General features: G+C 47.9%; 1 protein-coding gene across 1 annotated transcript in view; it reads right to left on the reverse strand.

Moving 5' to 3' along the window:
- Positions 1-14,799, reverse strand: part of COL5A1 (collagen type V alpha 1 chain) — a 152,324-nt gene that overhangs the window by 48,449 nt on the left and 89,076 nt on the right. Inside the window, exons 16-25 of the mRNA XM_083876033.1 lie at positions 14,660-14,713; positions 13,104-13,157; positions 11,307-11,360; positions 10,741-10,794; positions 8,870-8,914; positions 6,230-6,283; positions 4,201-4,245; positions 3,188-3,241; positions 2,650-2,694; positions 602-655 (exon numbers count right to left, since the gene is read on the reverse strand). Coding sequence (XP_083732159.1) covers positions 602-655; positions 2,650-2,694; positions 3,188-3,241; positions 4,201-4,245; positions 6,230-6,283; positions 8,870-8,914; positions 10,741-10,794; positions 11,307-11,360; positions 13,104-13,157; positions 14,660-14,713 — 513 coding nt within the window. The remainder of the gene's footprint in view (positions 1-601; positions 656-2,649; positions 2,695-3,187; positions 3,242-4,200; positions 4,246-6,229; positions 6,284-8,869; positions 8,915-10,740; positions 10,795-11,306; positions 11,361-13,103; positions 13,158-14,659; positions 14,714-14,799) is intronic.

The raw sequence follows: 14,799 nt of genomic DNA on the forward strand, positions 1-14,799 counted from the left end.
GATTAGAGAGGAAGAAGCTGCTGAGGATGGACCATTGAGACTTAATTCCCACCTGCCCTGATCACTCCTGTGCAGCAGCTCCCAGGAGGGCAGGAGTGCCCCGGGCAGGGCTGGGATGGGAATAAACACACCCAGGATCCATCCCTGCCTCGGGAGCTGCACCCACAACTCAGAGGAGGAGCAAGAGGAGGGGAAAGAGAGGCCTGAGGAGGTGGTGAGAACTACTCAGGGTGAGCAAAGCTTTGATGGGGCTTCCCAAGCTGATCCCACTGCCAAAGAGGGCGAGCTGACCTTGCAGGATGATGGTTTTTACCATATTAAACCTTTTTTCTTCCATATTAAACTGTCTTTTCTCCCATATTAAACCTTTTTTCTCCACATTAAACTGCCTTTTCTGCCATATTAATCTGTCTTTTCCTCCATATCAAACTCTCTTTACTTCCATTCTAAACTCCCTTTATTTCCATATTAAACCACTGTGATCCCAACCTGCGGCTTTTCTCACTTTTACCGTTCCTGTTCCCTGTTTTTGAGCTGCGGGGGCTCAGATCCCCCTGGGCTCCCGGGGCAGGAGAAGCCTCAGCAGGGAGGGGAGACTCACCGGAGGCCCGTCAGCACCAGGCATGCCAGGGAGACCAGGTTTGCCCAGAGGGCCCTAAAACAAACAGAAACATCAGTCAGAGCAGCACAGGATGAGGATTTCCAGCCACATCTCCTGCTTTTCCCAGCTCTGAGAGGCGGCAGAGATGGAAAAGTGTCGCCTTGATTTTTTCAGCCTTCTGAGGTTTTTATTCTTGGACTGGAGAGTTCTCATGTATTGTGACAAAAACAAAGACTGATGTTTGGTAAATACATTCCTTTCCAGGGGGAAGGACAAACTGATGGATTTCTGAGTTGACCACTGGGGTCAGAGGGGTGCTCCTCTCATCTCCCAATCCCAAAAACTATAAAAGTTGAGATCCCCAAAATAAACTTCCCTTTTCTTTTTCATCTCACATCCTGACAGGTGAGTGTGGTTCTTTTTGTGTCCTCCTGTGACAGAAAAGCTGCCACAGATTGTAGGAAATCTGTTTATTGTGGTGTTCCAGCACTCTGGGATGTGCTGGCCCCTCACACACGGCCAGGGTGCAGCAGTGAGAGCCCCACGGGGGCTCCAGGGGATGGCAAAGGGTCAAAATGGTTCTAAAATCATTGGAATTGTGTACAATAGACTCAGGGGAGGTGGAAAGAAATGTTGGGCCTGGATAGACCTGGGAAAGGGAACCAAAACTACACAGACCCTAGAAATGAAGGTTGGGTTTTGTCTTTACTGGATCATTGAAACTGCACCTGCATAATTGTCATGATATGATTGTTAATTGTAATGATTATTTGGTAATTGAATATGATTATTGTTTAAGAATCATGAGAAACTATATTTGGGGGCCTGATGGAAACTACAAGAGTTCATGCTCGGATCAGATCAATGTATACAATAGAACAATATGAATTTAATAATTAATAGATATAGTTATATAACAAAAGGGTATAAAAACATCCATCTCCAATCCATGGGAGCCAGATTTGGGTCTGTACCCTGTACCCCTGAATCCCAGAGCTCTGCAATAGAAGCACATAATGCACACAATCATTCTGTGATTACGTGTTTCAACACTAACACTGGCACCACATCCTACCAAAAATTCGGGATACTGCACAGCTGGGTGAGGACAAAGTGAGGATATCAAGCTGTGGGCTCACAGGACCAAGAAATGCCCGTTTTGGGGTGAAAAATGGCAAAAAGAAAGGAGCTGCTTCACCTGGCTGGACTGGGTGCTCTAACACTGCTCAGTGAGCACTTTTAATTAACAACTGCTCATTTCTCACACATCAGGAGGTGTCTCGTCTGACGGAGCTGTCAGTGTGCTCCTTCCCAGGGTGATTATTGATAATCCCACCCCAAACGAGCAGGAGGGGACACACAGGGACACACACACAGTGTCCCTGCTCTGGGAGCTGAGAGAGCCCTGAATGACCCCTCTGCAGGAAAAAATTCTCCTTTAAATCCTGCTGGTCCCAGAGATCTTGGGGGAATTTCTCCCCCTTTAAATCCTGTTGGCCCCAGATCTTTTGGGGGAATTTCTCCTCCTTTAAATCCTGCTGGCCCCAGAGATACTGGAGGAAATTTCTGTCCCTTTAAATCCTGCTGGCCCCAGAGATCTTGGGGGAAATTTCTCCTTCTTTCAATCCTGCTGTCCCAGAGCTTTTAGGGGAAGTTTCTTTACATTTAAGTCCTGCTGGTCCCAGGCCAGCACCAACCCCACGTGGACAGCCAGAAAATCAGAGGCAGAGGGAAGGATCCAGGGGCTCTTCCCATTATCATCCCGCTCAGACTCCCCAAACCCAGGGAAAAATACAATTTTCAATCCTCTCCTCATGTTTTACCATAGGCTGCCTTCAAAATGTTTCTCCTCAGAGGGGAAATGAATGCAAATAGGATGAATTAGAGGTAAACCGAGCTGGCTCCATCTCCCCTCTGTCTGGAATGAGAGGCATTAGACTTTCATGGCCACGGCTGCAAACAGATGTTGCACATGGGGCAAAGGAGCAGCCCAGGGAGCAAAATGCAAATCCACGGCTGAGGGAGGCCAGAGCTGAATTTCAACTCACTTTCTCTCCTGGGGGACCAATGGCGCCTTGTGGACCTGGAAGACCCTGTGAAAAACCAAAAAAAAAAGAGAAAGAAATAAAATTAAGGTCATTAAGGAGCAAGTTATTCCTTCCAAATGCATCTTGGTTGTGCATTAATTCAGTGCCTGTGAGGGGTGGGGGTTTCCCCAGCTCCAATCATCCCCAAAATGTCTTGTGAGGGGCAATAAAATGTCCAGAGAGCTGCATGGGCTGTGGGCAGGCAGGCTCAGCCCAGGAGGGACAGCAGGATTCCCATGGGAAAAGCCTGGATACCCCAATTATCCACCTGGCTCTGGAGGACCTGGGCAGTGGGTGTTAAATATCAACACACAGGATGTGACTTGGCCAAGGAGATTTCCTGCAGAACTGGGGGATCCCACCCTGGGAGGGTCTGCAGGAAGGTTTTGGGCTGGTAATGGTTCCTCGAGCCAATTTCGGGTGCTGGTTCCTCCCATTTCTGGTGCTGAATCCTCCTCCCCAGTTTTTCCCAGCAGTGCAGGAGGAGGTTTGTCCTTACCTGAGCCCCCGGGTTCCCCTGCTGGCCTGGGGGCCCTGGCTCGCCCTGAGGGCCCTGTGAGGAGACAAGAGCAGGGGTGAAGTGAGAAGGAGCTGGAATTCCTGGGTCCCCCCAGCTGTATCCCTGTATTCCAACTGCCTGGATACTCCTGAGCTGGACCCACACCTCCCACAGCTCCCTGAGCCCTCTCTGACCCTCCCCCAGTAACCAAGAGCTCCTGCAAACAGCTTTTCCCTCTGGGAAAAGGAAGGGGGAAGTGACTTCAAGGCACACTGACTCCTCTCTGAGGATTTCCAGCCCAAAGGAGCTCTAACACCACCCAGCTCTGCATTTATTCTGCAGGGAATCCATCCCACTTTGGGCATGATCCATTGGTGTTATCAGGTCATCCCAAACCCATCCCAATCTCCCCATCCTGTTGCCTCCCCTCCCGAACCTCCTCATCCCATCCCAACTACCCCATCCCAAACTTCCCCATCCCTTCCTGAACCTTCTCATCCCACCCAAATTTCCTGATCCCATCCCGAACCTCCAGAACTTCCCCACCCCATCCAAACTTCCCCACCCCATCCTGAACCTCCCAATCCCCTTGAGAACCTCCCAATCCCATCCCATCCATCCCATCGCATGGATCCCATCCCATCCATCCCATCCCATGGATCTCATCCCATCCATCCCATCCCATCCCATCCCATCCCATCCCATCCCATCCCATCGAGGCACAGAAAGGTTTTTTCCCTCCTCCTCTCAGTTAAATGCCTCTATTTCAATATGCATTAGCATCTCGAGGAAAATGTTTCATCTTTCGTGGAGAAATAATGTGTAATTCCTTCAGAAATTACAATAAATTAACATCCATTTGCTGCAGGAAGATGTTCCTGATGTTTTTCAGGGCTCTGATAGGAATCTAGACCAACCTCAAAAGCAATTAGAGGATGTAATCTAACAGAATTTTGCATTTTTGCCCTATAGAAAACCTGAGCTGCCTGGAAAAATTTGCAGGGAGAACTTACCACGTTCCCTTTGGGGCCTGTTTGTCCATCCATGCCAGCCACACCCTTTGAAAGGATTTAAAAAACACAGCAGTGAGAAATATATCACATTATTCCACACCAAAAAGCAGGGATCTTACCATAAAAATAATTTAAAAATAAATCAAGAAGTCTTTTGGATCACATGGAAAGTGAATAATTTCCTAAATGTCATTGGTAAAACAGCCAATTCCATGAATCCAGGTGAATTTTTAAAAGTAATTTGAGTGGTTTCCCCTTTGGTTTAACCTGCCTGGGAGGCACAACCAGCACCAGGCTGAGGGAATCCTGGCTGGATTGCATCCCACAGGGAGTGGCAAAGGGAAACAGGGAAAATACCTGCCTGGAAAAGGTGGCAGAGCTGTGCCAAACCAAAAATCAGCTGGGGTTAAACACCCCCTGAGCACTTCACTGACAGGGGGACATGGAGATGTGCCCCTGCCACCATTTCAGAACCATGGAATTGTTCAGGTTGGAAAACACCTCTGGAATCGTCAAATGCAGCATTAACCCAGCATTAACCGTGTTCACCACCAAACCACCTCCCCAGGGGCTTTGAGCACTCCCAGGGGTGGTGACTCCACCACTGACAGCTCCTCCCAGTCTTGTGTTTTGAATCCAAGATTCCCCTAATTAGGGTTTTTTTCCTTTTCAGAGTCCCGGGCCAGAGCTGGAAAGAAGAGCAGCTCTCACAGCCTTGAAAGGTGTTTATTTAATGTTTTATCTGAAGGTCAGCGCAGTGCCCAGCACCAGGCTGAGCACACTGAGAGACACTGCCAGAGCACCAGACCTGGTGTCCAGGGGCTCTTAGGGACTTCTAACCCAATTAACTCTTCAAACGTGCTATATTTACAGTTTTGTACCAATAATCACTGCCAATTCTAGACACACAATTCTCTCCATCACCCACATTCCACCAATGTCTCTGTGCCACTGTCACAGCAGGAGATGGAGGAGAAGGAGAAGAACTTAAGGCACCACCCAAAATTCTCCATCTTGCCTCTATCTACTTCCATTCTAAAAACCCAAAACTACAAATTTTCACCCTGTGACAAACTAAACTACTCTCTAATTTAAATTTTTGTTGTTCTTTTTTCATCCATAAGGGTTGGAAAGGCAATGCTCTACTGCAGTCCCAAAAGGAGTCCTGGACCCCCCAGGGCAGTTTGAGGGTTTTTCCCCATGCCCTGGACTCCAACACCCAGAAGAAATTTTTTTTCCTAATACCCACCCTAAACCTCCCCTGGCACAGCTTGAGGCTTTTTCCTCTTATCCTGCTGCTTGTTATTTGGGAAAAGAGACTGATCCCCTCACCACAACCTTCTGCCAGGGAGCTGGAGAGAAGAAGACTCCCCTGAGCCTCCTTTTCTCCAGGAAAAGCTTTCCTGAGCCTCCTTTTCTCCAGGAAAAATCTCTTGCTGTGGGTTGAAACATCCCATCCGTGGGAGATGAGACAGTTTGGGAGCGAATCCTGAATTCAATCCCTCCTCATTAAATTCCAGCAGAGCCAGGAGCTCACAGCAAAAGTTGTCACCATGTCCCAGGAGGGGTGAGAGGCCACAAAACGTTCCCCATTAAACAGTGACCCCTTCAGCTTCGGGGTGGTGTCTGGGATTCCAGGGAGCAGCAGGGGTTTAGGGACAGCCCCTGCATCAGCCCTTCCAGGGATGAGGTGCCCTGGATCAAATCCCACATGCTGCAGCCTCAGCTCTGGCCTGGAATGTGAAGGAGCAGCTCCAGAGCCCTGAGGCAGCAGTTAATGGCAAAGGCACTGTGTTAATAACTCTCATTCCTCCCCTCCAGCCCCAGCAAGGCATTAATATTTACTCAGGTGGGGCAAATCTGCCGAGCCTGGACGTGACACCACTGGAAATAGGGGACAAGGCAGACTCTGAATTTCTTTTTTTATTTTGGGATCCTGCTGCTTTTCATTGCCCAGATGTGGCAAAGGATGCAGCTGGAGGAGCTGCTGGGATGGCTGAGGGCTGAGGGGGGTTTGGCTGGAACTCACCGGTGGCCCTGGGGGTCCTGGGGGTCCCTTGGGGCCCAAAAGTCCTCGGGGTCCCTGTGAGGGGAGAAAAAGCAGGGTTAGAATTGCCCTGTCAGGGTGAGCAGGGGACACAGCAGGGTTGGAAAGGACCCTGCAGGTGCTGCAGCAGCTTTCCCTGAGTTACAGACTGGGAGAGAAATCCTGTGGGCAGAGACCCTTTGATTATAAACCTGAATAATGCAGGCACAGACATTTATTCCTTGAACAAATTCCCCTTGAACCATCTTTTTTTGTTAAATAATTTAAACCTAATTAATTAATTTAAGCCTGTAACCCACACTCTTTGCAGCCAAGTCATTCCAGTTGGGAAGTTGAGAAGGACAACTTGGTAACACCAATGGATCATCCCCAAAATCCCTCCAGACTGAGATTTTGTCACAGACAATCCACACACCTCAGCAAGGCTGGGAAAGGTTCCCATAAATGTTCATTTTTAAAGGCTTTGGGTCCTCCAGCTGGAACAGCTCAGGACTTCTGCTCTCCTGGTGTTTTCCTTCCATTCCTGCTTTTCTCACCAGATTTAACCTGGAATTGTCTTCAGGGGAATTGGTGGGGTTGGAGCATCACATGGAATAAGGAAAACATGGCAGGAGAATTTGTATTCCTGCAAAGGGAATTTTTGGGAATCCCAGCCCAGCCCCTCCTGGAGGCCTCAGGGAGGTTTGGGGTGGCAGGAAAGGGATGGGCTCTGTGAGCACTCACTGACAGCTCAGCTTTTAACCACAGCCCCTTCCTGAAGTGAGGGGAGCACTGGGAATTGGGGTGGATGGAGCTCCTTCCCTGCCACGGAGGAGAGAAAATCCCTATTGATTGATGGGCAGTTTTATCTGTCTGCCCAAATACTCCACAGCCTCTTTTTTGTGATGCAGAGAGGGCTGAGGAATTAAAATGAAATGTTACAGGGTGGAGTAGGAGACGTTAATGAAATGTCTTGTCTTGGAGGTCGTGGGGACTCAGATCCTGCAAAAAAAATTTGCGGCTTCCAGCAAGAACTGGATGAACCCAAAGATCCATCCCAGCCACTGGAGACCTCCTGGGCTAAAGCCCTGCATGAACCCAGAGCAGAAACTCCACTGGGGAGGACAACTGGAAGGAAATGGAGCAGGATGAAGGAAAACCCGTTTTGAAGTCCCCACCACTGATTTCAGCCACATTTGGAACGACCTTCTCTTGGCTGAGGGCAGAGAAGACAAACCCCCAGCTTTAGGCTGTGTGTGTTCACAGCAAAATCCCCTGTAATGCAAAATTCCCTTTATCCTGCCCATCCCAGAGATTCTTACTCGTGCTGCTGAGATAAAAATAAACTTCCCTGCATGTGTGTTACCCTCATCTCAGCTCCTCTTCTGTTGCTGTGTTACCTGAGCACATAAAGGCTTTTAAGAAGTTAATAAGCCATAAGTTATTGCTTGGACATGTGCTAAGGAGATAGCTGAGTTGATTAATCTTTCCCAGGAGTTAATCAGACATCTTGTCTATAATTTAGTTCCAGCCAGTCTGTAAATGCCAACCCTTCCCTCTCTCCCATGAACTGTGTCCAGCAATTCCCATCAATTAATCTCAGGCCACCACACCAGGCCTGAGCACAGGGAAACCAGAGATTTGGAGAGAAACGATGGATAATGTTCTTTTCACAACCAAAGGAAATGCATTCAGGATGAAATCAGCATTTGAGGCAGGAATCTACAGCCAGCCACCAGCAGTGTTTGCACTGCCAGTAAAGTGAGAAATATTCAATATTAGGGGGGAAAATGCTTCTTCAGAGTATTTAATTGACTGTCTGTTTGGGTGGGTTTTTTTTGTTGGTTTTTTTTTTTTTTTTTTTTTTTTTTTTTTTAGTGGGGCTTTCCTTGAAAGCTTTTCTTTGGTTTGGTCCAAAGGATTTGTCTAACACACTGAGATCTCCTCTGTCCTCACTGACACCAGGAATTCCCAGCTCTGCAGCACGTGGGGTCCAAACGTTGACAAAATGCAGATTCAGGAGGTTTTGTGCACCGGGAGCAGGGGATTGACCCCACTGAAGTCAGATATAAAAGTCTCCCGGAGCTCAGCCCTGCCAGGATTTCATCCTGAGGTTTGTGAGGAGTGGCTGACACAGCCCAGGACAGAGTGTGGGGGAGCTGTGTGCTGGGGATGCCACTGCCCTGAGATAAAACCCTTTTCCCACTGGAATTCACTCACAAAACCTGCATTTTGTATCTATTTACCACACTTAATTTCTACCCCAGCCTGGTTACCTCAATCCCAAACCAGGGAGAAGGATACAAGCAGGGAAAATATGACATTAATCTAAGTTTTCCATTTACAGTTATGATTTTTTCTGAGCAAACAAAATGAATGAGATTTTTTGTTTCCATTTAAAAAACCCGCAGAACCCCCAATCAGATGAACAAACAAAGAACTCCCACCTTTGTGGGAGTGAAAACAAGTGAAAGTGATTAATGAAAATTAGCAGAGTTGTTCCAGCACAGCCACTCTCAAATTGCTCGTGCTGAGTCCAACCCCTGCAGGATCTCAGGGCAAAGCTGCCCCAAGAGAGCCCTAAAAACACCTTTTCCACCCCAAACCCCTGCCCCAAGAGAAGCCAAAGGGGGGGATACTCACAGGTTCTCCAGGGAGACCTCGGGGTCCAACTTCTCCATCATCTCCCTGGGCAGCAGCAGAGCCATGGAGAGGAGCAGCAAGAGAGAGAAAAATCGGGTTTAATTCAGTCACCTCACAGGGGTTTTGTCCTTCTTTAATAATATTCACAGAGAAGAGCAGCTCCCCTGGAGGACTGGCAGGGTTTGGACCAACCCTGGAAGGCTGAGGATTAAAACTGAGTTTCCCAGGGCCCAGAGAGGCCTGAGGACAGTTCTGAATTCCTGCTGGTGTTTAGGAAGATGGATTTTGCCACCAGACACAAGTCAGGGCAGGGGAGACACGAACCAGGAGATTTAACACCAAACTGGGTGGCAGGGCAGGGTGGGGATGGGATTTAGCCAAATTAGAGCATTACAGCTCCTCAAATAAACCAGGAAAAGGGAGATTCCTCACCCCTCCTCTCCCATCTCCTGCTGGACACCCCAAAACCCCAAAATTCTCCAGTGATGCTTCCCCTGAGCTGATTTTAAACCACCCCAAACCTGAGGCTCCCTCTTAGGAGATCAACCCCTTGGAAACTGAGGATTGCTGATAACTCCCTGCTCCCCTCCTCACTCCTGGAATCGTTTCTCCTTCCCTTTGGGATTCAAGTTCTGCCTCTCCTCCTTCCCCTTCTGTTGTTTGGATTTTTCAGCCTTCTGATTGTTTTTTTATTTTTACTGGAGTTTTTTTACACTTGTGACAGAAACAAAGACTGATGTTTTGTAAACAACACATTCCTTTCCAGGGGGAAGGACAAATTGATGGATTTCTGAGGTGACCACTGGGGTCAGAGGAGTGTTCATCTCGTCCCCCAATCCTTGACCAAATCCCAAAGACTATATAAATTGAGATCCCCAAATAAACTTCCCTTTTTTTCCTCATCTCACATCCTGATGATTCTTTTCATGTCCTCTTACAACATCCCTCCCTGCTCAGCCCCAAAGGATTTACACCACGATGAATTAACCCTCCCCAGCCCACGGTGAGGAAGGTGTGGTTATATCTGACATTTCCAGGGGAACAAACAGCCTCAAAGTGGGAAGAAAACATCGTGGGAAGGGAACAGAACCTGGGGAATCCTCGAGTTGAACCCAAATTTCAGCATTTTCCAGCTCTCCCCTTAAAGCAGAGCTGGGATCACTCAGGCTGGGCTTTGCTAAATGCTGCCCATGAGTGACTGAGGGAGGAGTGAACAATTCAATCCTCGAGTCCCAAATCTGTCTGGAATTCCTGCTCCCCAAATCTCACAGCCATCCTCTGGATTTCAGAAAATCAGGACTGATCATTTCCTCATGTTTTTCTTGGTTTTTTGGGGAGGCATTTATTGGGTTTTTTGGTTTTCTTGGTTTTTTAGTTTGTGGGGGGTTTTTTTATTATTATTTTTTTTGTTTTGGTTTGTTTTTTTTTTTTTTTTTTTTTTTTTGGTGGGGTTTCTGTTGGGCTTTTTTGGTCTTGTTTTGGGTTTGTTTTTTGTTTTTTGGGGTTTTTTTTTTTGTTTGTTTGTTTTTTGTTTTTTGGGCTTTTTTTGGTTGAATTTTTTTTGTGTTTTGTTTTGGGGGGGTTGTTTGGTTTGTTGGTTTGGGGTTTTTTTTGTGGGGTTTTTTGGGGTGGGGTGGTTTTTTTTTTTTGGTTTTTTAAATTTTTTTTAGTGTCTTTTTTTTCTTTTTCAACAAAACCTGAGTTTCCTGACCAGATCTTTCAAACCAAATCCTTCTTCCCACTCCACTCCCATCTCCTTGCCCTGCTCCCCTCCCAGGGAAGGCTCAAGGACTGGGAGCTCCTGCTTGATGCTGCATCTGCTCCTTGTTTCCAGGGTTTTTTAGGAATTCCAGATCCCCAGGCAGACTCACCCTCTCTCCATCCTCTCCAGGAGCCCCGGGGGGGCCGTGGGGACCAGGCTCACCCTACAAAAAAAAGGCAGAAAACACTTCAGACAAAGTACCAACCCTGTGGCAATGGACACCACTGGGGAACGGTGATGAACCACTGGGGGATTTGATTTTTCTCTCTGTGCTGGAGGTGCCCCCAGAGCTGCCTCTCCCTCTGCCCCAGGGAGGGGAGGGACACCTAGCCCACCAAAATAACCACCTTTCCCCGTTTTTTTTCTCCATTTTTTTTTTTTTTTTTAATTATAAACCAAAGAGTTTGAACTCATTGTAATTTCAAACAATTTTCACCCACCATCCACCAGCAGGTTTTGCCTCTTGGTTTGCTCTTTTTGGCTCCATTATTAAGGTGACTTTTTCCTCCCTGTTCCCATCTGGAGCATTCCCAGGGGGATTTTGGGATGGGAATGATGGGAGGGAGCTGTGACATCCCACAGGCTCTGAGGAATTGATCCTCTCCTGTGCCTCATCCCAGCCTCCTCCTCCTCCTCCTCCCAAGGTTTTATCCCAGCCTGAAGTGGAGAACTCACCCTGTTTCCCTTCTCACCGGGCAAACCAGCCAAGCCATCGAAGCCTCGGTCACCCTGAAAGTAAAATTGGTTTAAAAAACCACATTTCCAGCTGTTTTCGAACACCCTTCCCGTTTGTTTCCTTGCTGTGTCAAGGAGGGAGAGATTTTCTCTCCCAGACATTCAGCTTTCACCTTCCTTCAGACCAGGGATGATCTCAAAGTTATGGGTTAAACCAAGGGAAAAACAAACCAAAAACCTCCAAGTCATTTGGAGTCAAACCCTTCCCTCCTTTGAGGGTTTGAAATGCTTTTCCATGTGGATTTCAGAGTTTCTCTGGGTGACTTTCCCATCTCCCTTCCAGGCAGGTTCTCCTTAACGTGATGATTTATTTAATTTTAATTCCATGGCATTAAGGGCTGCAAGGAGCCAACTGTGGTAACCCCACACCTGCCAACCTGAGCTTTCCCACCATCCCAAACATCCCTCCAAGGACAGAAATACAGCTAAATAATAAATTCTGGACATTCTCTTCATGAAACCAGGACAGGAAGGAGTTGTTTCCTGGATGCCTCAGCTCCTTGGAGAAGAGAGGAGAGGACACAGAGAGGTGCAAATCCTGGGTTGTCGCCCTGATTTTTTCAGCCTTCTGATGTTTACATTTTATATTGGAGCTTTCTCACAGACTGTAACATAAATCAAGTCGATTGTTTTCTCATTCCTCTCTGAAATAGACTTCTAGTTTGATCAGTGGGGTCAAAGAAGTGTCAACCTCATGGCCCAATCGCTGATCAAACTCCAAAATCTATTTAAACCCTAAACCCAAAATAAAGTTTCTTCTTTTTTGCCCTGACACTGACTGTGTGAGTGTCCCTCTTCTCGTGTCCTTCTGGCAACACTGGGTGACTGCCAATGCCCAGAGAGGGGCAGGGAGCAACACCCAGGAGAGGGAAAAGTCCTTTTTTTCCCTATAGAGGAGAGAACTTCGTGTATTTTCACATGTTTATGGCACATGAATCACTAAAACGGAACCACAGTTCCTCCAGCTCTCAGCGGATCAAGCAGAGGGTTTGACCCCCAGCCCTCTCCTGGAGCTCACAATTTCCTCTTTTTCCCATCCCCTTCCTCCCTGGCAGCCCCTCCTGGGAGGGCACAGGCTCATTAATTAAAGCACTTCATTTGTGCTCTCCCACCTCCCCCATCTCTTCCAGCCTTAAGTATCTCCATAACAAAGTGCTAAAAAACTTTCTAAGGCACCAACTTTCCCTGGGCAAACTTTCCCTGTTTCCATTTACCAGGAATTCTCTCCTGTTTGGTAATTCCAGAAGATCACGGAGGAATGAAGGGATTTTTGTCTCCAATAATAAAAATAAATATATAAAAAATTACGGGGGATTAAAATTCCTCACCACGCCTCCGTTTCCTCACTCGGTTAAGAGGTGTTTTTTTTTGTTTTTTGGTGGTTCTACTCTAGAGGCTTTCCAGCCACTCCTTCGTGTTTGCTTTTTGTAATTGGGATTCTAAAGTGTTTGTTCTACAGCTGCGTATTTCATCCAGCATATTTCATTTCTACAGCATATTTCATCCAGCGATTAAAAACAAAGTGACATTGACAAAACAGGATGAGAAAAGAAGAAATTGGCTCTTCTGCCTTCCAGGAGGGTGTTTGACTTCCCTCTTTCAGGACTTCACAGGAGCCTCTGCACCACCTCACAACCTCCTCCAAGCACGCTGGGCTCCTTCTCCATGAGTCCTTCAGCTCATTCCTGCTGAAATAGAAGGTGCAGATCCCCCAAATCCATAAAAACCTGGCGCTACCTTTGGTCCTGTCTGGCCTGGCATTCCCCGGGCCCCGTCACTGCCAGCTCGTCCCTGCAACAGAGAACACACCAAAGTCACATCCAGAGGGTGACACAGGGACAGCCGGGGCTGAGACAGGGGTTAGTTAAGCCAGAGGGAGGGTTTAAGTTTAGGTTAAGTTAAAGATTTAACTCAGGCAGGGAAGGGAAAAATCCCAGCTCTGCGTTTGGAGAGGTGGGAGACAAATGGCAGTGAAGCCACTTCACTCCACGGGCCGCGGCTGTTGGGTTTGATGTGGAAAAATCATCTCCCAGCACATTTTAAGGGATGTAATGATGGTGGGTGCACACTGAAATGAGAGTTTCTGTTTCAGGGAAGGCAGAGGTGGGTCACACACAAGACTTGCTCGTTCCCTCCTCTGGCCAGTTGGATCGTGGTGAGCCAGAGGGTGGTGGGAACTGAAAATCAGAATTAGGGATGGGAACAGAGCAGATCCACTCCTGGGAGCAGATTCTCCTCACATTCTGCCAGGAATGAGAACTCCAGGCCAGTTCAAAGCATTTGTGCAGCTACAACCCCAACACCAGGGAGCCAAAAAACCCCGGGATAAAAGAGTGGGATGTGCAGCCTTCAGTTCCCCCCACACTGCTCAGATTTTAACTCCCATCCTTCCCTGTGTCCTCCCAGATTTAAAATCCCCATCCTGGGTTCTGTCCTCCCAGATTTTAACTCTCCTCCTCATTTGTGTCCTCCCAGATTTCAACTCCTATCCTCATTTGCATCCCAAATTTTAACTCCCATCCTCATTTCTGTCCTCCCAAATTTTAACTCCCATCTTTGTGCCCTCCCAAATTTTAACTCCCATCTTTGTGTCTTCCCAGATTTTAACCCCCATCCTGATTTCTGCCTTCCCTAATTTTAGCTCTCCTCCTCATTTGTGTCCTCCCAAATTTTAACTCCCATCCTTCTGTCCTCTGAGATGTTAACTCCCATCCTCATGCCCTCCCAGATTTAACTCCCACCCTGATCTGTATCCTCCCAAATTTAAACTCCCATTCTGATTTCTGCCCTCCCAAATTTTAGCTCTCCTCCTCATTTGTGTTCTCCTGATTTTTAACTCCCATCCTTCTGTCCTCCAAGATTTTAACTCCCTTCCTTGTTCCCTCCCAGATTTAACTCCCACCCTGATCTGTATCCTCACAAATTTTAACTCCCACCCCGGTTTGTGCTCTCCCAAATTTTAGCTCTCCTCCCCATTTGTGTTCTCCTGAATTTTAACTCCCATCCTTCTGTCCTCCAAGATTTTAACTCCTATCCTTGTGACCTCCTAAATTTTAACTCCCATCCTCGTGCCCTCCCAGATTTAACTCCCACCCTGCCCTGTACCCTCCCAGATTTCCATTCCCATCCTGGTTTGTGTGCTCCAGGCTGGAGAGAGCCTGGCCAAGCCCAGCCTGGCCAAGGGCCGGCTCTTGCACAACGCTCTCGGTGCTGAGGAATTGTTTGGCAGCGGGAGCAGCTTCCAGCAGGAATTGCAGCTCCTGCCTGGTCAGCACAGCTGCCAGGACACTCACCCTGCGGCCGGGCTTTCCTGCCGGACCGGGAGGGCCCTGGATGCCTCGTGGACCCTGCAAGGAATCAAGGAGAGAGGAAAAAATGTCACCTCGAGGGACCACGAGCAGACCCAGGGGTCAGTGCCCACATCAGGCACTGC

Source organism: Zosterops lateralis (genome assembly GCF_965231275.1).
Source record: "Zosterops lateralis genome assembly, chromosome: 20".
Classification (NCBI taxonomy): domain Eukaryota; kingdom Metazoa; phylum Chordata; class Aves; order Passeriformes; family Zosteropidae; genus Zosterops; species Zosterops lateralis.